The sequence below is a fragment of the Pleurodeles waltl genome, chromosome 3_1 (assembly GCF_031143425.1).
Source record: "Pleurodeles waltl isolate 20211129_DDA chromosome 3_1, aPleWal1.hap1.20221129, whole genome shotgun sequence".
NCBI lineage: Eukaryota > Metazoa > Chordata > Amphibia > Caudata > Salamandridae > Pleurodeles > Pleurodeles waltl.
In genome coordinates this window covers 654,435,471-654,461,578 of record NC_090440.1, presented here as the reverse complement: position 1 = coordinate 654,461,578, position 26,108 = coordinate 654,435,471, and the positions used below count along the sequence as shown (strand labels likewise).

Genomic DNA, 26,108 nt, shown 5'->3' with positions numbered 1-26,108 from the left:
TAGACTATAAACATATGCTTCATAATTAAGGCAATCACCTCTGTGGGCTGTGTGGGTTGAGAATTGTATTCACATGTGAGCTCTTCTCTCTGCCAGCTACAATCAGGAAATATAAGTTTCTTGATAAAGCCAATATTCCCTCTTGGTTGTGGACTCACATGTCTTCTTTGGAAGAGATTTGGCCTTGTATTTTTCTGAGCTTAGACAAAGACTCATACTTAGTTGAGTGTTAATCAAAACCTCACACGCAATACATCCTCTTACCGGTTGTCTAGCACCTCTGTCACTCCGTTCTGCACTGATGGGCTAGTCAGTTCGTCGTCCTCCTGGGACTGGCCCTGCCTCTCTCGCTCTCTTCTTCTCCGTTCACGAGCCGCCTCTTCCTCGTCTTCCACACTCCACTGTGTTGTCAGTCTGTGAAGACAAGTAAAGAGATAATTAACCATCAAGAACATAATATGTTACCACATAAGCTAAAAAGCAGAATTTTCTTAAACTAGAACTATTGGCATTGTAAATACAGAGCTGGACTTTTCTTGCCACATAAATTGGTCAACCCTGTCACATAATTTTGAAGGACGCCGCAACCAACAAATGAAATTGCTTTAAGCCATAAGAAGTATACATGAGGTCGAACGCTTACGCTCAACCTAAAAATGGAGAATACCTATTGTGTTCATGTAGGAAATAAATTGCCCTGGGTTTTAAAGGTCTGCAATCCTTGACCTTTTAGCTTTGAGTTCTAATCCTGTTTTTTTGGTCATATTTGAGCCTTCCCAGCTGTTGTATACCAGCTAACTTGATGCTACCTGGTGACCTGCACTGGTACTGGCCGCCTCCCTAAATACATCTGGAAGCACCAAATAAATACAGAAGACACACTGGTTAATTTAAGGGGTGTGGGCAGGTAACTTGCAGGATTTCTACACACATTTCTGCAGAAAGACCAAGTTAATGTGCAAGTAGCCTCTATGTAATCTACAGTATGTGCAGATATTGGTACAAAAAGATTTACTCCTCTCTATGCTCAGATTCACCCCTCCCCCACCACACAGACCTCGCAGTCTCACTTCTCTCACCCATCACCTTCCATTTCATGAACTTATCCAGTCACTCAGTCCACTGTATGAGCTCACAACAGAGTCCCACCCCATTACCTCTAGATGATATGATTGATAGCAAGCTTCACTTCCTGCTGGGATCAGATGATCTCACAGCCGAGGTCACTGCCTTTCCCATTCCAAATACATGATCTGATGAGCATGCTCATCATTCACCCCTTTTTCCATTACATAATTACATGGAGTCACAGCCAGACTCCTCTCCCCATCATTCCTGTTACATAACATATACATTTGATATCGTTTTTCTTTTACACAACACACTTTGCCAAAGATTTATGGAGCTCTGAACAAAGACAACACATTCACCATTTTACATTAAATGGCAGAAAAAGCAGAAGGGTCAGAAAACTTTACAATCTAGGCAAATGGTTTTGCTATGAATGCACCATCTATTGCCGAACCACCCTATCTATGTCCAGCTTGGTTTGGACTGCAGTTCATAGACTACCCAGATGATAGTCACTTCCTGGTAGGGGGCGAAGATGAAGAACATTCATATGTGGATTCTGCAATCGAAACCTTCCTAGTCCACGAATGTACAGTGCTACCTTTTGGCGTAGACAACCACCACCCCCACTCTGTGCACAGATTCATGTGTTAGGATTCGGAAAAGTGGTGCTTCAGAGGGATTGCACAGCTGTGAGATGCTGGGGTTACGTGGAGGGCGTGGCTAATAGGTCTTTCAGCATTTGCCTAGTAGCAAAGGGCACTTGTGTCACTTTCCGTATGTATGCTATTTAGAATATTAAGCAGGCAGGGATATCTTGACAGTTCCTATCTGCATCCAGGATTTATGCAGTTTTGTGCACACACAGAACCTGATTGCTGTCCTGGAGATGTATGCTTGTATCTGGAGATCGTCCTGTCTACATGCACTTTTTGGTGCTACACCCTTAAGGTAACATTGAGAAGCTGAGGTTTTAACTGGTTTCTGTTCTTAGATTTTTTTTTATTGAGGACCATCATTTTAAGTATTTTTATATATGTGCTTTTTGAGGACTTTACCTGCATTGCACTTCCTTGGGATATATTACGAGGTGCTCAGTAATGGGAGATTTTAGGGCCGGAGGTAACCATTTTAGATGCTTGATATTAATGTTGAACCAGGCTGGGCAGTGGTTGCACCTATATCAGACTCCCCAGCTCTGTTTGAAGTCCCTGTTTGCAGGTAGTTTAACCCCACCACTTTGGGACACCAAAGTCTCCTGCATGGTAATGGACATGTTCCCCTAGGAGTGGAGATATCTGGACCCTTGGTACCAATAGTTTTGTCATGGGTAAACACGGATCATACGGGTGCACCATGACTTAGCCCTGTCTAACAGACTGCAGTCTTGTCAGACCGGAAGGGATGCACAAAGCATTACCCTGGTAGCGGTAGAGGGCTACTGCTCTCACCCAGAGTTGAGTGGCATGAGCACAGTGGGGGCAGGATACCATTTAAAGTGAACAGGTCTTTCTACCTGTCTCACTGGAATGAAGACTGAGGGCCCACTCATTTAAAGTTCCGCTGCTGAATATCTAACTCACCCGTGGCCTACATCATGTTAGTATGTAGAGAAGTGGAGTGCTTATGTTTTTGTGTGTGCTTGCTGTGATGTACGTGGGCAGTACCACATTGGAAGCCCTTGGTCTTCAGAGAACATGTGGAGGAGCAATCCAAGACTGATTTTAGTACTGTCTATGTTATCGGCTCTGCCTCCTCCACACATTGGAGGAAGGGCGAGCCAAGTTCTCTTGTGTACTTCAAAAGGGTTCTTTATTTCTGAAATGTCCACCATCAGTGGGGCCTCTGGGAAAGAGGAGTGCCATCGCCCTGGAGCAGCTTGCGCTAGAGCAGTGTAGGAGGTTATAAGCTGCAGGAAAAGAACAGGGCTTCCATCACTCGAAACCAGGAGCACATGAGTCCGGCTGGTGAACTCAGGAAGATTTACTGCATGATTAGAGGTGCACCGAGGATGCTTGTCACCTTTCTGCACCATCCATACTTCTGCTCACCCTTGGGCTGCTTTCAGACCTACCTAACCCTAGCTCCAAGCGAGAGAGGGTAAGACTCATGGCCGGGCCATCGAGACTCTGGGAGAACTTGGTCTCATTAAAAGTGTTACTGCACTGGGTAGTTTAATGTTTACAATGCCATCTTTGAACTTCTAAACTTATACTTTCTAGGGGGGACCTAACCTGAATGATCCCCTCACGTGATTCGGAGCAAACCACGGCCCTTATATAAGAGAGGGGACCCAGGACGTACCTTAAGAATGCTAGATTCCTGTCATAGTAAACTATGTATACTATTTGTTGCATGCTGTATTCAATTTGTGTATGTATATAAATACCACGTTTGTAATAAACGCAAGTATCTGGCCGGGCATTCATATATTGGGGTTGTGGAGCATGGTTTGAGTTATGAGTTTCTGGACACTTTGCATCTACCCTCCTCCATCCTCCTCTCCATACTCCCAGGAGGCTTCTACTTCTCGGCCTGCGCTACGACAGAGAGTCAAGTGCTGAAGGGGTAGTACTTGACCCAGTTACTCAGGACCAGTAGTAGGTTGGGCCCTCAGGCATCAGAAGTAAAATGCCGCAGCCCCACGATTGGGCCCAGTAACCCCAGCTTGCTCTATGGCCCTCTGAAAGGGGTTTCTGACACATATAATTTTATTATGTTGTATGATTCTCCTCAATCCAGTATGTAGTAAACTACTAATGCCTAGTTCTAGGGTCCAGAACAAATTAAATGCTTTTCAGACGTCAACACAAAGAAAGGTTTTCCCAGTTCTAGTCCTTTACATGACAGCTGATTAAAGTCTAATGTGAATACGCTAATGTTTGACTAGGAAGCCTTTCAGGATCCCGATGAAGTGTTATTTTACATTAGGATTCTGCTGTAATTATTTGGATCGAAGGCATCACTGCTATTGTAGATAGGAGGGATAGGAGTCTCGGATGTGTCCAGATACTACAATGTTACAAAGCTATACTTTTGTTTCTTGAGTTTGGTGTGAACTAGGTTTGAGTACCTTCTTTATTTTTTTTATTTGAGGCTCATGGCTTCTTTTCTTTTTCAATATTCACCTTGATCATATTCCCTACCCCCTGCCTCCCCCACCCGTCGCCGTTACTCATTTGCCTCTGAGCGTGTGCTGGCATTTAAAGATCTCCATGAGGATATTACATGTTGTCATATTGTCTGTCTGGCTGTGAGTGTTTTTGGTGTCTGTGTCTAAAGCAGAATGTCCATATCTGGCCATTCTTGAGAGCTGGATCTGGTTTCCTCCGTGTCAAACCCATCACCAGTGTGATTTAGATAAAACTGAGCTTCCAAGATCCTCATTTTTGCAGTACTTTTCTCACGATGTGTTCAGCTGGCCTTTGCACTTTTTTGATTCCGTTGCACCTGTGAACAGGTTGGGGTTTAGAGGTAAGTTTTGATGAAAAAACACAGGGGTTATGAACCTCAGCTTGTGAACATGAAGGGTACATACAGTTGGCTTCTTTTTTTATAAAGGTTCTCCCTCATGCAGCATGCCTCCTGCAGCCAAGTCTCGCCCCCTCGTTACATGACCTCAGAGGCTGCCTCATCCCCCTCTCACCCGCCCTTGCAGGACCCCATAGTTCACAGGAAGCGATAAGGACATTCCTGGCATACCGATACCATGAGGCAGACTTTTAATAATCTGCCATCGCCCTTTCCCGCCCCCTCCACCTTCAGCAGGGCCTCTTAAAATCTCAGCTTTCCCTTCCAGCAAAGCCAGGTACCCAGCTATACCCCCCAACCAGTGCCAGCAACCACACCCAGAGCTTTAAATGGGCCGGTACTTTCAGCCACTGAGAACCTGCCCTTATTGAATTGGAAAAGGAAAGTACCCGGATTTATCAGCTGTATGCAATACCTTTAATGGGGGAAGTACCAGCACCTCTCAGTTGAAACAGGTATTCCCCTTCACCAAAGAGGTGAACTTTTCCAGGGACTGAGGGCTGCCACTGAGTGGTGGTAGCCCACCACCTGCATGCACTAAGTGGCCTTTCAAGGAAGCCAGACGTATTTCCCATTGCAACAAAAGTGCTAACGTAGCCAGTTTATTTTTTAAATATACAGACTTCTATAACTTTGCATTTATTCTTCAAGAGTTAATGTCAAAGAGTGTGTTGCCAATTACATATGTATGTATGTTTATATCCGAGTGTGTGTCCGAGGGAGAAGATGGAGATTATATGTGTGCATGTTTGTGATAGAGATGTGTATGTTTTGTTTGATAACGTATGATGTATTTTGATGGCATGTGCTGTTGGGTACCGCACTAGTTGTCTATAACAGCCATTTTGGCCATGTCTGATGTATGTTAGGAGATATGTCCAAAACGTTTTGTTAGACGTCAGTATGTGACATCACAGTAAAAATTTATGTTTTTGTAAATGTAGTAATGGCAGCCAACTATGGTCTATATTGCACATCCGTACAGTGTTAGGTGTATGCACGTTGGTCTAATGCAATCTATCGTAAGTTCCTGTTCATTGCCACCTGTGCCTTAGCATTCATTACCGCTTGGGTCATTACTGCATAGGCATCTACTGCGTGCACGTTTAGCCAGAGAAGTAGCAAAACGCTTTCTGTGTTTACATCAAAACAGCATAATCGCACTTTATTGTAGGCCTTTGCCGTGCATATGTAAAAATTATTGTCCAAAAAGGTTTGTGCGACATGAGATTTTAGTAAAGCGAAGCTCTGCCTAGTTTCTCCTGATGCAGAGAACCTTTCGAAAGAGATTTTCTCTTAGGGTCCTTGAATGATGGTTGTCAAACAACAGCAGAGAGTTTGACTTAACTGGAAGTAGTTTTTTAGGTTTGAGCGCGCAAGCGCTCTGGCCCCTGTTGTAATCTCTCTGTGGGTTTTTAACCACGCCCATCTTTTTGGTTGGTTCACGGGCTTGCCTTTTAAAATTTGCTTGATTTCATTAATGAAAGGCATGCATACGCCATACCTTTTCCGGTGTTTAGCCCTCCTCAAAGGCACTGGAAAACTACTGAAAACAGACGAAGCTCTGTGTTTTCTGCATGGCTTCTGGACTATTTATTTTTATTTCCCATACTGCACAATCTCGCTGGGCAGTAGTCGAGCGTTTTGCATGACATTGACTCTGTTACATAGATGATTTCACTTTTGCGGGTTGCATGGTTAATTGCACTTTTGCCCATACTTTTGACTGCAAGCGAACTTCTGTTTCCTTTTGTGTGTCTCCTTCATGCTCATGGCAGCCTATGTGACACTGCTTTACTTTTACTTTTCAGTTTATGTGACAAGAAAAGAAACGTCAGGTTAGGAGTTTACAATGCTAATAGCTCTAACTCGAGCAGAAGCGAGACCCATTGCATTGCAAATGCTTGGTTTTTTTGTCAGCTGTATTTTTCCAAGGGCCATTACAAGACTGTTCATAGTCTGGTAGTCCCTGTTTTTGTTTCTCAACATTCCCTCTAACCCTCAGTCCTGCTTATTTACTGGGGGATACTGTACATAAATCTTTGATGTCCATGGTGGCCACGACTTTAAGATTAGGGTGATATTCAATATCTTATCAGGGTTAGTACACTCTTGGTGGCCTTTAGAAGAGGGCATAAAAAACTCACAGAACCACAACAGGAGCTCTAAGTTGCATCCCTGGTGGAACACTGGCCTCTTTATGAATTTTTGACAGCATGTAGAAACAAGGGATTCTTTCTATTCTCAAAAAATCCCCTTGCTGTTTTGATAGCCACCGAAGCCCATGTGACCCCACTGCCTAAATCAGAACTGAGATCAAAATGGTGGCATCAGACGGACTGTGCTAAGGGTGCGTTGCGAAAGAGGCATAAACATTCATTTCTGTCAGCTGGCTTATTCTGAAGTTCTGTTGCACCTTTGCTATCAATTGCCAATGCCTGTCTCTATGCTTTAAGCATGTTATTGCAAGGATGTGTTAGCCTAGATTCCACTGTTAACAGTCTTATAGGATTGCTGACCTGTCAGACCCTGTTGTATTCCAACTATTCTATTTGCTGTCTGTGATTCATTCCACCTCTAACCCCGTCCATTTCTGTTCCTGTTATTTTCTACCCCCGCTGACCTATATTTGCCCTCTCTGGTTGTTCCAATCTTTTACCCCCCATTTCTATTCGTGTTATTCCGTCGAGTCTGTGAAGATTCTAAATGACAATTAGACCGAGGAGAGTCTAGTGAGAACACTGACGATGCCATTGAGAGTATTTAGAAATAAAAGACTGACTAACCTTCCACGCCTCGCCTTTAAATACAACACAGGTGACGAGGATGCAAAAAGTGGGGTGTCTACTGATGGTTGCCCTGGATCGACCGTAGAATGTGTGTGTTAGGGAAGTACGGGCACTCGAGCATGATGACAAGCTTTCCATATTAGTGTATCAGTTTGAGAGGTCATGCTACCTGTCAAGCATTTGACAAGTTGGCCATCAAATAACTGAAATTAGTTCGGGCCGGAAAAATGACGACCTTTAGGCAGATGTAAATACATTTCGTATGAAAATAATGTAAGCGGAACTGTAAAGTTTTATATCAATATTAGATTATCTTGACAACATTTTAGCAGGTGTAACTAATACAGTGTGTTGAGGGTTCCTGTTTGACAACGATTAGGCCTGGATCCTATCACACTTCTCTGCTCTGCCGTCTGGGCAAGTACTACACTCCGTTTCAAATTCAGAGGACTTTGCCGTTCCACGAGTAAATGATGTAGTATCAAACAAAAGGCAAGCCATGTGTGGCCAAGGACATCCCCTGCTTCCATTGATTTGGCTAGGATACTAGCGTGGGATAGATTGGACTGATGGCTGTTTTTTCTTTCTTATCCTAGGAGGATCCATGAAATACGTAAACTGCGAGCCTTGCTAAAAAAAACTTTTATATTTTCAAGATCCTGGGAAGGTGGGAGGACAGGAGTCTAGTCCTACTGCTGCCGAGGTCCTACGAGTATTTCTTTTTCAGCTTCTAGCACCACATTCTGGTGCATGTTCAGTGGGTGATGTATGACCAAATATGTTCTAGTGACAATTATAAGGTACTATCAAGGAGGATGACCTTTAGGTTGGTGACTATATGAATTAAGAGTATTTATGGTATATCCTTTCACGTGAACCTCAAGGAGAGATGTTTCTAGTCCTGATGTATTCATCCAGAGTAGATACAACATTTACTCAACCCTTATATTTACACTGTGTGTGTGTGCGCATTTAGATGCAAAATGGCATGTGTGCATATCAGAGACTGACTGGGATGTGACTGAGGCAGAGTTCCCCCAGAAGGCCACCACCATTCAGTGTTTTGTGTGAAGGTTACTTAGGTTTCTCCTATGTTCAGGAGGAGTGAGTTTAATCACACTCCGCTCAAAGCAAGGGCTTTATCCCAGTTGTCAGACTTTGGGGGTTAAAAACACAAAATTGCTCCCGACACCTTTCAGGGAGCGGGCTCCGGGTAAAATCAGTGAACTTACTTTTGGTCCTAATTATCCCAACACCTAGAATTTTGAGTAAACATGTGCCAAGGAATGTAGTAGACCTTTAACGCATGCACTTTATGAAAATAACTGATAGTACAAACACTTGTGTGAACTGTGTACCCCATAAATGCACCGGAGGTCTCAGTGTGCTCCCACCTAGTGATACTAATTATTTTATTGGCTGTTCACTGACCCCAGTCAATGTCCAAATGCCTGTGAATCAACTTGGAGGTTGAGGATGGACTGGGGTTTCAATGGGCAGCGTCAGCTAGGACTCTTTAATGCCAAACCAAATACTAATGAGAAAATATTACACAAAAGGATTACGTGAGCACCCGAGAGCTCAAAAACGTGCTTTATTCTGACCTAGCCAAAGAAAAAGATGGTTGTGAGTTTGTGTACGCATGAGTTAAAAGGATAAAAGTGGAGTATTTTAGCTGGAGGCCACGCATAGGATATTGTGGTGCTTTCTGAGGGCCACATCTTTAATATCTTTAGGCTAAACGTACAATACCATGGCCAGCTCTGGAGATCATATGGGCTATTTTGGCCAGGATTCCGTATCCATTTCTGGAGGACACAATTGCAAAGCAACACGCTGAGAATGCAAGAAGCCAGAGACGAGCAAACACAAAAGTGCATGAGTTAAACTACAAGTACTGTGAGGACTGTTTTCAAAATCTAAGCATGTGGACATTGAGGGTGGGATAGCAGGGGAGTGCAGTAGGAAGATACACCGTTTAAAGGAAATAAGGCGGTAATGAAGCAGGAGTGTGCATTAGCAATAAACAGTTAAAGGAAATATAGGCGTTACGCAGCATGGGTGTGCAGTAGCAATATACACAGCACAGTTTCAAGGAAAAAGGCGGTAATGTGGCATTTGTGTGCAGTAGTAATATATACAATTTAAAGGAAGTAAGGCAGTAATGTAGCAAGGGTGTGCCGTACTAATATACACAGTTTCAAGGGAATAAACATAGCAGAAAAGGGGCTACTTCTGTATAAATGTACTCCCAGAACTACAAGCAATTTGGTGAGGCTGCAGGGGATGACCCAGAAGCAACATTAGTAAACATTTCAAGGTCTTTCAGCAGAAGCGAGGAGACACAAACAGTGTGTTGATCCCAAAGTGCCTGAAAAGGACACGGAGGACGAGGAAGGGTTGCATTAATATTGGCTAAGAGGCAAGATGAAGACTTAGTGTAGGGGCTGTGTGTTAAAAGAAAGCAGGACATGGGCAGGCAGAAAGGGCCTTATTAGAGGCTTCTGAGTTTAATGACTATGGCATGGACTCTCAAACACTTTCTGATTTTAAAAAAAGTTTCTGGGATTTAGGTGTGTAACAGCACAATCCGCCACCACTATGATAAAACGTAAGCAAGGTACGCTTCAGGCATCAATAATGCTGAATGTGCAGAGGTCGGTGGAAGACAAGTGTACGGTGCAGGAAAGTCACTTAAAGAAATCCTTAACTATGCCACAGCAGTACTTTACAACGTGCAGCTTAAACACAGTGGTGGATGTGCTAATGAATGCTCGACAGTCCTGGTCCCGTGGGGAACTTTTTTTAAGTGGTGTTTTGGCCCCCTCTAACAGAAGATGTGGGTGTTCCTTTCTTTGCATCTGTGTACAACAGTCAGTATGTGCTTTTCTCCCACCCTCACACTATTTAGTTACTAACAGATGCAATGCCTGACCACGCCGTGTTTGCACATTGGCCTATTCTTTTCATGTCATGATTCACTCCAGGGGGATAAGTGAAAAAAGATTCTTTCCACTTTAGGTCGCTGGGCTAAAGAACCAATTTCAATTTTCTATGTTAATTCTGGTTATGAGCTTTCAAGGTCACTTCAGACTCGTTAGACCAGGGGAGTGGCCGCCTCATCGGCTGAAAGGCTCTCTTATGACTGATATCTGTGCAGCAGTCACTTGGGCAATGCAGTCTACCTTTGTTATACATTACTGACTAAAGTTGACAACCGGTTCTGAATCACAGTTTAGTACAAAGATGCTGAATGCAAAGAATGTGCCTTATATTTAGGTTTTTGACAACCTTATGTTTATAGTATTAAATGTGTGTAGCATGAGCTGTGTCATGTGGATATATGTGTCTATAATTCTGAAAGTAATACTTTTGAATAACTGGATTAGTGAGGAATGCAATGAGAAATGTGGAAGAAGGTGATAATGTTTGGATTACTTACCAGTAATCTACATTACTCTAATTCCTCATCTCATTACTCACATTGCCACCCACCCTGGTTGGTTGGGTGGATACTACACTCCTCATAGCAGCAGGGTGAAGTGGGATTATGTGTCTCTTTAACAGTTCAAGGGATAGGAATTGTAATGGAAAGAAAAGAAGGTTGCTTGATAGGAGTGCCTAGGGTGAGGCGTGGCCTCACAACTGCAGTAATATATAATGGGCTGAGGAATTTGAAATCAGAATAGTGAAGACTACCAATAAGTAATCTAAACATTCACTCATACCCCTGGGCAGTGACAGGTGAGGCAAGAGCCGCTGGATGATATGTCTCAGCTTCCCTAGGAGCATAGCTCTTCTGAGGTCATTTGTTGCGTGGTACTCAGTCGAGGCCAGCATATAGGGCGGAGACTGTTGGACATCATCAGCCCTCCCTCTCTTATCACCGCGTGCATCCTGAAGGCAGAGTCCGCACTACTGATGCACATCTTGGAGGGGAATCCAGGACAGCTGATCAGACCTGCCCAGCAGGGACTTTCATAAGGAGCACATGAGGATAGGCTCCAACCAAGCCTAGACAGGGTTTGTACTCCTAATTAACCAGCTCGCACAGTTTTAAACCATGCAGCGGTCCCCAATCCTAGCTGTAACTGATCTTTGTACTCTATTTTGAATTGGTATATTATGTGTTCATCCGTGCTCTCAATGGCATATGTCAGTGCTTTATATTACATACCACATTTAAGCATGTTGTTCCATGTACAATGCAAACACAGATTAATGAGCTTTGGCCCAAAAAAAGTGACTTCTTGGACAACATTTGGGATCTAATTGTTTTACATTATAGGTATAAAAAGTAAGCAGTTATATAATAAAATATGTGTGAACAGACTTTCACAAAATTAAAATCTTACACGTGTTTATGGTAAAGGAAGAAGTATCCACCCTCCAGTCCCCCACAAAGCCAGAAACGGTAACTAACTTCTTATTTAGGTGAATGATTTGATGAAACCCACCATGAACACGACCTACCAGGAATAATTTTCTGCAGTGTAAAAGAGAGTTTTATGGCATGTGTGACATGGCCTAACTACTATCTCCAAGAACAAGCAATGTGGGCATAACGTGCTACGAAGTGGCAATGGCTTAACATGAATCTTTCTTCAGGACTTTGGTTTGCACAAACAGACTTTGCCATCGGCCAGTCCTATATTTCTATTGCATGGACGTACAATGGGTTGACCTACATGGAACAAAACTTATTTAAGTGGGTGACTCACAACTATCGCATAAAAGATGTACCTGCTGTTCTATAAATCTCTCCAAGAAAGGATCCTGGAGGTCATTAGTGTCAGCACACTAGTTCGTCAGCTTTCTGCTGTGGCCCCATGACTTCTGGCACAGAGGTGTCCCGAAAAGAGCCTGGTGTGGGTGTCCTGGAGTGGCGCCAGTGTGGGTGCCACACGAGATGCTTTCCACATGGATGCGGTCAGCCAGCATGTGCAGATATTGCTCGGCATTTGCCTGGCCCACTCTGGGGAGTGTTCTGAGGGGGGAGAATCTGCAGCTAGAGAGAGTCTCTACCAGACAAGGCATTACTGAAGGTTAATAACTTGGTCAATGCCATCATACTTTGATCCTATGAGCAAGGACCACCCTCCTGCCATATGTCTATTGAGTTGTGATCTATTCTATGAGGAATACTCAAGTCTGCATCACTATTTTCAATAAATCAATAAGCATAATCTCTGCATATACAGATGACTGATGAGTCTTGATGAGACCCTTGACATATGACCATAGAATAGAAACATCAACATTAAAACATTAGGTTTACAGTGGACCGTGCAAAGAAAAATTATGAATGTGAATGATGCTCCATTATGAGTTTATATTGTTTCATGGCCCACTGTGTTGTTTGTTGAATCTGTTGTAATTGTACATATCATACTGGATGATGTTAACTAAGGCAGTCCCAGCAGATCCCTCCACCATTTCGCCCCTTTGCCTGCTCAGGGGCATTAACTTTAAACAAAATATTTCAGAATGGACAACCCAGTGCCGCAACAAGTTAAATCTACTATGAACATAAGAAATACAATAAAGGGGCTTGAAGAGCTGTCCAAAGCTGTCAGTTTACTGAAATCTATAAACTGTGTGATTATCACTCCCACTTCTTTATCCATCACACTGCTAAGTGCTACGTCCCATTTCACGATAACTGCATCTCGATGCTTATCACGAACCACAAAGAAACACTTCCCACATAGGATCAAAACACAGAAAACATCCTTCCAGCCACACACCCTACACGGTGCTGCCCACCTTTAAATCACAGGAAGACAGCATGTGTCCAGTTCCATTAGACATACAGATGGGTTTATATACTGTTAAGTTTTTCTTCAAAGATCATTTGTACATTTGATTTGTTTGCACACAATAGTGGTGTTATAAACAATGGGGTATTATTGTTTGAAATATTATGGTTAATTTAGGTGATGTTTGTTCAGTGTATTTTATCTTTGCCTATTTGTGATTTATGTATTTTCAGCCTTGGAAAAGTGGTCCGAGTATCGAGAAACGGGGGGTTGGCTGTATTTTTTCGGAAATCTGCTGGAAGTGTTTTTTATGATGGACTAGACAAACATTTTTTCAGGCCATAACTCCTTATTGTGAAATTATGGAATTTGTGAATCCGAGTAGTTTTGATGATGCTTCACATTGTTAAATTGTATAGATAACATTATGTCCGAGAGTTATCAGCACCTGAGCGAGGCACGTCCTGTTCTAGGACAGTATCAAATTACACTCCAACTACGTTGAACAACACATGCTTACCTTCCCTTATGAAAAGTGAAAGGAACAAAAAGCTGCAGAGTACCTACAAGTGTCAAATGGTTGTAAATAGCCACAGTCCCAGAGGGCTAGAGAAGGGTCTGACAACAGGCAGACGTAGGGCCTTGAACTCAACGCTAAGTGTGTCTCACTATTTTTCTCATGTATATTTTCGTCTCCTATTATCTGAGTTTTTGTTGGTTAGTGTGTTCTCGTCTGCTAACTTCTCGCTGTATGTCCGCACCACAGTTATCAACCTGTGAGATGGGAATGGGGAATACAGTGTTGTGCCATGTGTCATTTAAGGTTGTGAGGGCTTTATTGTCAGTGCCGTCAGTCTCCCTGATACTGTGTGTGCTTAGCATGGGCGAGTGCGCCAATCCTCGAGGTCTGGTAGAGGTGGAACTGGTCCAGGGTGGTGCCCTTACACTCGCAGGTGTTTCCCTTCCATTCGCTCCATGCTTGACAACATTGCTTAGGTCTGCTGTATAAAATACTTCTCACCGGTGAGTCCAAGGACAGCATGAGCACAGACACTGTATGCCTCCAAAAAGAGGTCAGGCTCTGTATTCTCTAACTGCGAAGAAAATGTTATGCCCCTACCCTGAGGGTAATATCTCTCCGGGTCTTGAGGGAATCAGATACTAGCAGGTCCTCAAACTATAAGCCCAACTGTCAGAGGCTCGGGAGTTCTCAAGCCATCTTACAATTTAGCAACTCTGGGTCATATTAAACCTTTGAAATCTTTATTGCTGTGCTGATCACCTTTGGTCAGATATTCAGCTTTTGCTGGCAGAACCTTATGTATAACAGTGTAAGAAAATAGTATTACAAAATTAAGTGCTAGGGTCAAGTGTGGGAGGGAGAGGATTTGAATACAGTGACAAAAAGGAAAAAAGAGAAAGAGGGTGACAAAAATAGGAAAGTGGAAGAATCAAATGTACAAAGAAAAGACAGGAGATGGAAATAAATAAAAGGGAAGGAGGAGAAAAAACATAAGCGGATGCAGATGAAAAAGAGTGGATGAAAAGAAAAACGAGAAGATATAAAGAAATTGAGAAATAATTAAGCAAGGTTGGAAAGACACGAAGAAAAGGAATAAAAATAAAGAATGAAAGCAAAGATGAAAGAGTGAAAGATATGAAGGAGAAGGAACGGAGAATGAAACGACAGAAGTTGGTAAGAATGAATTCATAATAAATGGAATTAAAAAGAAGACTTAGTTAATTATAATTAAAAAGAAACATAAGGAGCAAAAAAGGGGGTAAAAAGTGGGTGAAGGGAGATGGATAGTAGGAGAGGTCGGAAAAAAGAAATTAAATCAGAAGATGAAAATGAAACACGACAAAGGAAAGAAATGGATAACGAAGTGAAAGATAGAAGAAAATAAATGAGACTATGGAAGGAAAGAAAGATTCGGAGAGGGGGGCGGCATGAAAGCAATGTTGAGGTGGAAAGGAGTGAAAGAGGAAAGAAAACGGAAACAGAAAGGATGGTAGAGAAAGGAGGAAAAACTAAACGGAGACTGAACGAATCTGAGGAAAGGAAAAAAGGTTGAAAAAGGGACACGTGGGAAATGGAGAACTTCGCCATCCTCTTCAAAAAGGGAAGTAAAGAGAGCAACAATGTCCGAGGATTAACGAAATAAAGCAGGAAATAAAGACGAACAAAAATAAACAGGAGTGGGAACATTGCAAATGAAAGAAGGGCGGTACGGAAAAAAGAAAGCAGGGTGGATGGAGTGGAAGACAAAGGAAGGGGTGGATTGAGGCAGGGGGAGAAGGGTGGAGTTATAGGATGAGGGAGAGCGAGTGAATGAAAGAACGAACGTGGAGAAATCCGAGACTGAAGGACAGTCCGTACCTTTGAAAGGAGAAGGGTGTGAGAAGTTAGGCAGAAACGGGAGGTCGAGGTAGCTGGACGGGTGTGAGAAAACATGAGGGAGTAATAGGAATGGAGAAGATTCCAGTGTGAGCCAGAGAGAGAGAAACAGTTGAAGCGAAGGGGTGAAATAGGAAAGACAGCAATGAGATGACGTGGATGTATAGAGGAAGGCTGCTGTGCGTGGGGGCGGCTTAACACCTCCCCGCTGGCACGTCACGGCTCCGGGGTGCTTCAAGAGTGAGATAAGGCAGTGAAGTATCTGTAGAGCTGCATAACAGGCTTTCAGAAGTGCTAGTGAGATCTCAAGTAGGTGACAATTAGATTTCAAGTTCCTGCCACACACTGACTGTGTGATCCTGTGGAGAACGGGCAGTCCGTGGGAGGCTGCACGCTAATAGGGGGTGAAAAGCGCCTGGCTTGAGCCTGACCTTGCCCCAGCCGGGCCGACCACAACAGTGGACTTATCTACCTAGTTCCCCAAAGGATGGCCAACATCCCTCAAAAATGGTACTGCCCACTGCACGATGGCCCTAGCTGGCTCCCGAACTAGATACAGAGGGAAGAAGAGGGCTTCTCGGCGGGGGTGTCTACCAGGGACCGTTTCTACGGACAGCTGCCTCCCGCGCAAGCTTCCCACATTCCCATCGAGTGCCAGCTGCCAACGCACCCGACTCCCTGTGCATGCGGGCAGACTGGCACGGCCCCAGGGCGGCTGCAGACAGAGAGCCTGGGAGATGTGGCTTTAGGACTGGAGGCAGGGCGAAATTCCACAGATCCGGGGGTGAAATGGACCGTTTATCTACTCGCCGTTGCCACAGTGCCATGAAGTTATCCGGTCACACAGCTGACGCAATCAAACAGGAAACCCAATTAGACAAAGGTGTAAGGTTTAGGGAGAAATGGTTGTCACGAACTAACGAATACAGCACTGGGTGTAGGGGCCTGTGCCCTCGTCCAGTGCACGCGAACAGCAGCGGTGCCCACACACCTTCCTGTGGCTACATCACGGGCAAACGCACAGCGCACTTACCCGGATCCCTCCAGATCAGGCTGGACGTTCCTGTGTCTTCAGCCAGTGCACACAGTGCTTCGAATGGCAGAACAGAAGTGTAGGCGCTCAGTACCCCAGAATACCCATTTACTACTTGGCGTTGCCGGTACTCTCATATTGAAAGTATTTGACTGCCGCTGAGAAGTGCAGGTACTCTCCCTTTAAAATTAAGGAAGTGCGGGAACTCAGTACCTGACAGTTCCTGCCCAATTAAAACCCTGAGTTGGGTGTACATGAACAGCAGTTACCCACATCCCTAAAGCTCAGACCCTACATTCCAGGGCCTGCATCATGGGTACATGCGAAGCTCAGGTACGCACGGGCCTACGGACCAGTCTGTGCATTTCAGAGCACGGCCTTTTACCCCCAGCCCTGGAGATCTGAGAGGGTTTGTTTTCCACAGACCTGCTACACGCCTCCCTGGGAGCTCTGCTGATTGCACTATGGCTTCCAGCCCATGTTCCCACCGCCGTTGGTCTACACGGGGGCTTCAGACGGCCTCACCCTGGTCACTGGGAAAGGAGGTCAACCCGCACCAGTGACAGCTCTGAGCTGTACAGTGGCCTGTCTGGGGCAGTCGTGCAGTAGCTGCTGATGGCGGGACAGAGCCGATCGCCGACAGCCTTCGATTGTAATTAATGACCCACTTTAGGGATGAAGTTAGCTTGAGTTAATTACCTAGCAACCGAGACCCCTCCCCCTGCCCAGACTAAACAACTATATGAACAATGAGCCGAGCTGGACTCCCATTACCTGCTTAATCACAGCTAACTGAGCCCCATTGTGCGTCTCCGCTACGCCCCCTCCCCCTTCCTTCCACACTGGGCTCCTAATCCCTGCATGGGACGGGCCAGTGCCACAGAGGAGGAAGCTCGAAAGAGGGGCGGGGGCATTCCAACCAAGTTCAGCTCCACTGAACCCGGGACTGAGTATCAGAAGGACAGGGAAAGGTCACAACGAAAGAAGCGTCCTGCGTCTGAGGCGCCACCACCACACTCTGGCACTGACATCTATGTGTACGAAATCCCTTCCCCTGAGACGTGTAGACACACTCCGTTAGACCCTGGCACCGGCATCTGTGTGTAAGGAGCTTTCTGCCTCTGAGGTGTGTGGACAAACTCCACCAGACCCTGGCACCGGTATCTGTGTGTAAGGAACTTTCTGCCTCTGAGGTGTGTAAACACACTATCAGAATCTGGTCCTGGTATCTATGTGTAAAAGGCTCCCCACCTCTGAGGCTTACAGACACACTCTAGCAGACTCTGGCACTGGTATCTATGTGTAAGGAACTTCCTGCCTCTGAGGTGTGTAGACACACTCCATCACACCCTGGCACTGATATCTATGTGTACGAGCCCCCTTCCCCTGAGACGTGTAGACACACTCCATTAGACCCTGGCACCGGCATCTGTGTGTAATGAGCTTTCTGCCTCTGAGGTGTGTAGACACACTCCATCGGAATCTGGCACTGCTATCTATGTGTAAAAGTCTCCCCACCTCTGAGATGTGTAGACCCACACCGTCAGTTCTGGTATCTATGAGTAAGAAGCTTGTGCCCGGAGGCGTGCAGACAAACTCCGTCAACTCTGGTACTGGTATCTTTGTGTAAGAAGCTTCCCGTCTGTAAGGCGCAGACACTCAAGCAGACCCTGACACTGGTATCTATGGGTAAGAAGTTTCCTGCTTCTGAGGTGCAGACACACACCGTCAGACCCTGGCACTGGAATCTATGTGTAAAAAGCTCCCTGCTTCTGAGGTGCAGACACACACCGTCAGACCCTGACACTGGTATCTATGTGTAAAAAGCTTCCTCCTTCTGAGGTGCAGACACACACCCTCAGACCCTGGCCTCTATGTGTACAAAGCTTCCTGCTTCTGAGGTGCAGACACACACACTCAGACCCTGGCACTGGTCTCTATGTGTACAAAGCTTCCTCCTTCTGAGGTGCAGACACAAACCCTCAGACCCTGGCACTGGTATAATGTGTACAAAGCTTCCTGCTTCTGAGGTGCAGACACACACCCTCAGACCCTGACACTGGTCTCTATGCGTACAAAGCTTCCTCCTTCTGAGGTGCGGACACACACCCTCAGACCCTGACACTGGTCTCTATGTGTACAAAGCTTCCTCCTTCTGAGGTGCAGACACACACCCTCAGACCCTGGCACTGGTATAATGTGTACGAAGCTTCCTCCTTCTGAGGTGCAGACACACACCCTCAGACCCTGGCACTGGTATAATGTGTACGAAGCTTCCTCCTTCTGAGGTGCAGACACACACCCTCAGACCCTGACACTGGTATCTATGTATAAGAAGTTTCCTGCTTCTGAGGTGCAGACACACACCCTCAGACCCTGGCACTGGTATCTATGTGTAAAATGCGTCTGCCTCTGAGGTGTGTAGTGTGCAAACACACTGCTATAAGCACTGGTGCGGATGGCAAGGTATAATCACCTCAGAGAGGCTCGCTGACAGCCAGACACACTGTCTAGCCATCGCTTGCTCACACTCACCTGCCTCCCTGGCCCGCTCCGCCTAATCACATTCATAGCACCTGTGCGGTCTTGTGCTCATTTCAGAAAACACTACAAGTCCCAGCAGGCACATGGGCCACAGTCACGGACTCGCAACTCCACAGGAAAGACCTCAAGAGTCCAGAATTGTGGATGTTCGCCTGGGGACTGATATCCGAAAACTGAACGAGCAGAGACTGCATATTAAAGGGGTCCCTGGACGTAGTGATAGGGAGGATTGTATCATCGTGTAGCCACCTGTCCCCCCACCCGCTTCTCCCAGAATGACAGGACACACAGAAAAGAGCTGGGTGAATAGTCAAGTAGAAAGTGAAGAGAAACAGTAGGAGGGTCCTGGGGTTATGTGAGCTTTTCGGGTCACCCGCCCAAGGAAAGGCAGGATTAGATTTCCAAGAGGAGGGTGTGGGGTTACGAATCAACCACCACCACCTCTAGGGCAACAGACCTGTTTCAGCACTGAAAGATCCGACACCCCAAGTTTCACACACTGGGATACTGTCGAACATGTGAAAATATATTCCCACGCCTAGCACGACAGCTCTACGGACCCCATGGGTTTAAACGAACCAGATTCTACAGCCCTAATGGTTAAAGCAAATTCTCAAGCCCAGATAGAAGGAAAAGCCCTTTTCACTTTCATGGAGATTCTTTCCCGGTCAGGCCTGACGCGACCATTAGCTTTCAAACAAGCGACCCTGCGCCCATTGCCAGCCACGTCCATGATATCTCTCTCAGCCAATGACTTGATGGTCATCGGACTCACAGACTCATTCTGAATTCCTCCCAAACCTCAGTAGCCTCGTGGCCTTTCAGGGTTTCTTCATAAAAAATGTCACTCAAGCAGCACTGTTGGGGCTCAACCTCTCAATGACGGCCACAGGCCCATCAGGCTTTCCGAGTTTAAAGCACAGCCGGGCTCTGTGGCCCTCACAGAATTACCACACGTTTCAGTGGTCCCGTAGTCTGCCCCTGCTACCACCACACACAAAAGTCTCAGTGCTGCCACAGAGCTACGCATCAGTCAGTATCAGTGGTCCCATAGTCTGCCTCCCCCCCGGATCAGTGGTCCCACAGAGTCCGTCTCATTGGTCCCATAGTCTGCCCCACCAGTCTCAGGGGTACCACAGTCTCCCATCAGTCACTCTTGGTTGTCCTATAGTCTGCCCCCACCAGTCTCAGGGGTACCACAGTCTCCCACCAGTCACTCTCAGTTGTCCTATAGTCTGCCCCCACCAGTCTCAGGGGTACAACAGTCTCCCATCAGTCACTCTCAGGTGTCCTATAGTCTGCCCCCACCAGTCTCAGGGGTACCACAGTCTCCCACCAGTCACTCTCGGTTGTCCTATAGTCTTCCCCCACCAGTCTCAGGGGTACCACAGTCACTCTCGGTTGTCCTATAGTCTGCCCCCACCAGTCTCAGGGGTACAACAGTCTCCCATCAGTCACTCTCAGTTGTCCTATAGTCTGCCCCCACCAGTCTCAGGGGTACAACAGTCTCCCATCAGTCACTCTCAGGTGTCCTATAGTCTCCCCCACCAGTCTCAGGGGTACCACAGTCTCCCACCAGTCACTCTCGGTTGTCCTATAGTCTGCCCCCACCAGTCTCAGGGGTACCACAGTCACTCTCGGTTGTCCTATAGTCTGCCCCCACCAGTCTCAGGGGTACAACAGTCTCCCATCAGTCACTCTCAGTTGTCCTATAGTCTGCCCCCACCAGTCTCAGGGGTACAACAGTCTCCCATCAGTCACTCTCGGTTGTCCTATAGTCTGCCCCCACCAGTCTCAGGGGTACCACAGTCTCCCACCAGTCACTCTCAGTTGTCCTATAGTCTGCCCCACCAGTCTCAGGGGTACAACAGTCTCCCATCAGTCACTCTCAGGTGTCCTATAGTCTGCCCCACCAGTCTCAGGGGTACAACAGTCTCCCATCAGTCACTCTCGGTTGTCCTATAGTCTGCCCCCACCAGTCTCAGGGGTACAACAGTCTCCCATCAGTCACTCTCAGGTGTCCTATAGTCTGCCCCCACCAGTCTCAGGGGTACCACAGTCACTCTCGGTTGTCCTATAGTCTGCCCCCACCAGTCTCAGGGGTACCACAGTCTCCCATCAGTCACTCTCGGTTGTCCCATAGTCTGCCCCCACCAGTCTCAGTGATTCTGTAACGCCGCCCCAGAGGTCTAATTGTGCCTCCATTCTAGTAGCTCTTCTGACCCCCTCCTGCCACATAGACAGTCTCAGATGTGGACGAGCCAGAACATCAACAGGGAGCGCCAAGGCTTACCTCCAACAGCCCTACCTCGAGCTGAGCCCACATCTTTGGTGTGTAAATCGTTCAGGGAATGACACACAAAAATAAGATAAAGACTCTTCAAAACTTAACAAAATACATGTTTGACACACATAGAAAATTTGACTTACGAGCATTCGATTGTATCACTGCACTGAGTTGAATTTTTATGTAATGATATTCTGAACGAACTTCGAAACAATCACCCCACCACTCATATTACAATACCTTTAGAGAACCAACAGTCAAGTTAGCTCTGAAGTGTGCCTATCAGCGGCCTGGATTCTTTTTTTTATTATAGATAGAGCAACACTAAAAAAACATTAAAACATATACGAGAGTTTTTTGTATAGGGCGACCCTGAACAAATTCCAAGGTGCTCTCAAGGGTGATGATAAAGGGGGGAAGAGGCAAAGTGAAATAAGGTAATTGCCTTAGATCACAAGACTTGATCAAGCAGGGAAGCCGAAACTGGTTCCAGAATTCCTTGTTTGTGCAATCGAGCACTCTACATGGGTTTCTCTTTCTCTCTCCCATTTTAAATCAAAGATTTAACTTTTTTCTTTATTTGTTTGTGGAGCTATACATACAATGGCTTGGCTTGTTATGGCTCGAGGTTTGAGGGCAGTCTCGAGCTAAGCGAGAGCCAGGCATTCAGATCAATCCTTCATTTGCTCTCAGCAACTCTTAGTGGTCCCGTGGTATTTCACGGAGTCTCACTTTTATCTAGACTTCCGTGAGTCTCAATCCCAGTCAGAGCAGGGCCACTTGTTGAGTCTCACCCCTTGCCACGCCACGGTGGGTCTGTGGTCTTTGATATTTCCTCACGCTTGAAAGCGTCACACCACGCAGACTGCCATCTGACTCACGAGTAGCTGCATCATTGTTTTAATATGCCGTGTTAGTCCCGATCTCTACAGCAGCACACCCGAGGGCGCTAGGGCCTTGGGAGCGCTCTGTGGAATGGCAGGGTAAGAGGCCACCTCAGAGCCAGGGCGCCCCTCTACCCAGGGTGACAGGATGCAGACTACAGAACGCGCTGCTCCGCGGTGGAATGAGGGTCGAGGGCCTCAGACACACCCAGCCGTGCCCATGAGAAGGCATGCGAAGAGAACAGCTGAAAAGGCATGCTTTGTCCCTTCCTCCTCGCCGGCTGTTTCAGCATCGCCATCCCCCGTCTCACCTCCACTCCCACAGCACATCCCAAGCGCTACTGAAATTCCAGACAGAATGAGTTCAAGTTCCCTTGGTGAGATCACCATGTCTGTGAGGACGCGGGAGGGGTCATTTAGAAACCAAGAGACTCGCTATACGTCCAGTCAATTGAACAGAGCTCTGCGCACTGGGAGTGAATGGAAGACCACCGCCCACAAAGGCACGTGCCTGGCTGAGGTGGGGGTGCACCGACATCAATGTAGACAAAGGGGACACTCCCAGCTTCCCCGTGCAAACGGTACCTCACTGGCGCGGCCACAGGGCCTGGGTACTCGGAGACCACCCCTCGAGCCAACTGTCCTGTCGGGAGAGGGGAGGTCCATTGCGCAACTGGCTGGGGTGAGGGACGCACGATTTCGCCCTTCCTAATTTCCCAAACCACATAACTACGTCTACCCCGCACACACGTGGAGTCCCACGCCCTTACTTCAGGAGGTTCTGCAGCCTCTTGCTGGAGTCCCTTCTCACCAGGACGGTAGACATCTTCTAGGACAGCAGATGTGCGCCTCGCTCCGTCTGGGACCTCTGCTCCAGGTGGTCTGCCCCACAGCCCTCTCCCAGCCTCCCTCCGGCTGAGTCCGCTTGGCTCCTTCCTCCCTTGGATTCAGGAAGTTGAGTCTGCTCGGGGCTCTCTTTTGTTTCCCCCTCAGCGTGTGTATCTGCCACCCCTCCCCCGACCCTCCTCCGCCCCCACCCCTCCTGTTCGAGCCGAGTGTCCCTCCCCTGCCCACGGTGCCTGTGGGAGCGGAGTTGAGTCACTGCTGGAGTGCTTCCTTCCTCCATGCTCCACCTTTACCGCAGTGTCCTCTCGGCTTCCTCCTTTCTTCCTCTGAGCTGAGGGTGTTGGGAGGTGTCAGCATGCCAGGAGCATCTGCTTCCAGCTGGCATCCATTCGCGGCGTGTACCAGGACACTCTTCCCCGATGGGCACTCTCCCTCTGTGCCCACCTAGGTATCACCCTTCCGCCAGTACACCTTCGTAGATACCCTCTCTGCCAGCCTACACATACACCCTTCCCCTACTTTATACGCCCCTGTACAGCCTCCGGTGGATGTGCTCACCTACACCTTCTTCCCTCCTCCCCGTGTTCCCTTCCTCGTGCTCACCTCCAGTACACTTTCCATCGATGCAAGTCTACACGAAAATCCTCCCCCAGTACGCCCCCGGAGACGCCCACCTCTGCGTAGCTCGCCCTCTCTGCCGTCTCTCCTCCCTGTTCTCTGCTTCTGCAGTCATCCCGCTGAGAGCGATGTAAGCGCCCCCTCGATCTGTGGACACCTGGCTGTGCATGTGCCACTTTCTCCACGCGTTCTCTGTGCCCACCTCACTGCGCACTGGTCCCTTGTCCCCATCTTCAGGGCCGAAGGACCCCTCTCTGGTCTTTTACCCCATTTCCCTTTGTCTGCGCTGTCCTTATCACTCCCGCCTGCTCCTCCTCAGGAGCACCCCGAGAACCCATTCCACACGCCCACTTCTCTTTCACTACAGCTACTGCACATTAATTGAGCTAGCGCCTTGCGTACACTCATTTGGACTCTTGGTTGCACGGAACCAGTATGCAACTAGACTTGTTTTAAAACTAGCGAAAGGCAGGGAAATGTGACCGCCGCTCTCCACAGTGTGCTCATCATTCTTTACGTATTGCACATCTCTCTGTACACGCACCCATTATGTGAACATCACCTCACACACCATGACAGCGTCACCTCCCCCATCTCCTCCCCCGTCGCTTCCGCCCCGTGTTTTATTTTCTTTATGATATTTTCTACATCCAATGACAAGTATGTGCCCACCACTCTCCATAATTTACCTCTGCGCCATTCTCCTACTACCTGCCCTCCACCTCACTTCGCCCTTTTCCTGTTTCCCTTTCTCCACTCACTAACCATGTGCAAACGTTCATTCATACTCTGCTACCTGAGGTACCTGGTGTACCTACCTCAGTATACAAACTGTACGTCCACCTTCCTCCACACTGCGTGTGCGCACACCACATGGGGTCAGCGTACCCACTTATCTCCAGCTCTCCCTCTGAACCCCTTTTAACCTGTTCATTCACCTGGTCTTCCGGTCACACTTTTACCACACACCCACCCACCTCCTTCAACCCGCTACACACCAGGGGTTTCCAACCTTTTGACTTCTGTGGACCCCCACTTTACCAGTGCTGGAATCCGGGGACCCCCACTGAATAATTATTGGAATCACGGAACCCCCACTGAGTCATTACTGGAAGCCAGGGTCCCCGGCCTAAACATTGTTCATGATCTGAAACGCAAAACAATGCACAAAAAATAAAGAAACAAGCCTTCATCAAACACATACACAAATGATAACACATTTTAATTTTCAAACAAATACAAATAAACAATGTAATTTTAATAGGTTGAACAATGAAAGCCACACATCTTCCATACTTTATTCTTTTTGATGCACCTGCACTGCTCCTACGAACCAATCTGAGGATACTCATTTAATTTGTAGCCTCTAATTTCGAATCCCTTGACATTTAAAATACATTGTAAAATTTGCATTTGTACATTTAGCCACTTTATGTATATACGCTTAATTAACCAGTTAATATTATTTCATTTTCTAAGCAGTCACGAACCCCTTGAGGAGGCTTTGTGGACCCCCAGGGTTCCCCTTGGGAACCACTGTTCTACACCATTGCCACTTCTACACCCCTCCCTTGTGTCCATCTTGCTCCACTGCACCTCCAATCTATACTGTCTCTGTCCATCTCCCTGTAAACCGTGTCTTAGTGGTGGCTTCAGGGCTTTGAGGAGTTACACAATTAATATTCATGAGATAGCTTTGCACACCACGGATCTTAATGGGGCCACATGCCACATGATTGGTTACAATACAGTCTCTCCATTATTACCATCAAATGCCTGTGGCCCAAACTACTTCTGTGCCTACCTCCAACACACTCCTATAATGTCCAACTACTACTACAAACGTCACCACTGTGCACCTCCTTCACAACCTCTGTCGGTCCTCAGTGCTTTCCTCATGTAAACAAAGTCTTTGTATACTGACCCTTAGGGGTATATTTACTAAGATTTTACACCGTGTTTGTGTCACAAAAGTGACTCATAATGTTTTTTTTTTACCTATTTACTTTCCAGCCCAAAACATGTTTTGCACTGAATACTGCTTTGCGTTACTTAGCTCCAAGGGAAGGGGCGTTACATGTGTGGTAAATGGGCGTTACCATGCAACCAACCATCCATTTCACGCAAAACCCTGTCTACAAACAATAGCAGACAGGGTTTTGCCCTAAAAGATTAAAGAGAAATGTTAATTTCTCCTTTCTTTTCTGACTTTGCATGCATGCTGCACCGTGCAGTACACATACACATAGGACTTAGGAAAAGTTTTTAAGTGCCTCTAGTCAGAGTACTTTGTACTGGAAGAGTAACCTTCCAGTACAAAACCTTTGCTAGACTCACATATACACCCT

At 46.6% G+C, this 26,108-nt stretch overlaps 1 protein-coding gene across 4 annotated transcripts in view; it reads right to left on the bottom strand.

Moving 5' to 3' along the window:
• Positions 1-26,108, bottom strand: part of LSP1 (lymphocyte specific protein 1) — a 242,879-nt gene that overhangs the window by 101,760 nt on the left and 115,011 nt on the right. For 2 of the 4 annotated variants that reach the window (XM_069223171.1, XM_069223173.1), the window contains exon 2: positions 265-414. In XM_069223171.1, coding sequence (XP_069079272.1) covers positions 265-414 — 150 coding nt within the window. Of the gene's footprint in view, positions 1-264; positions 415-23,066; positions 23,749-26,108 lie in introns of those variants that run through there. The other 2 variants (XM_069223170.1, XM_069223172.1) reach the window with 2 other exon arrangements.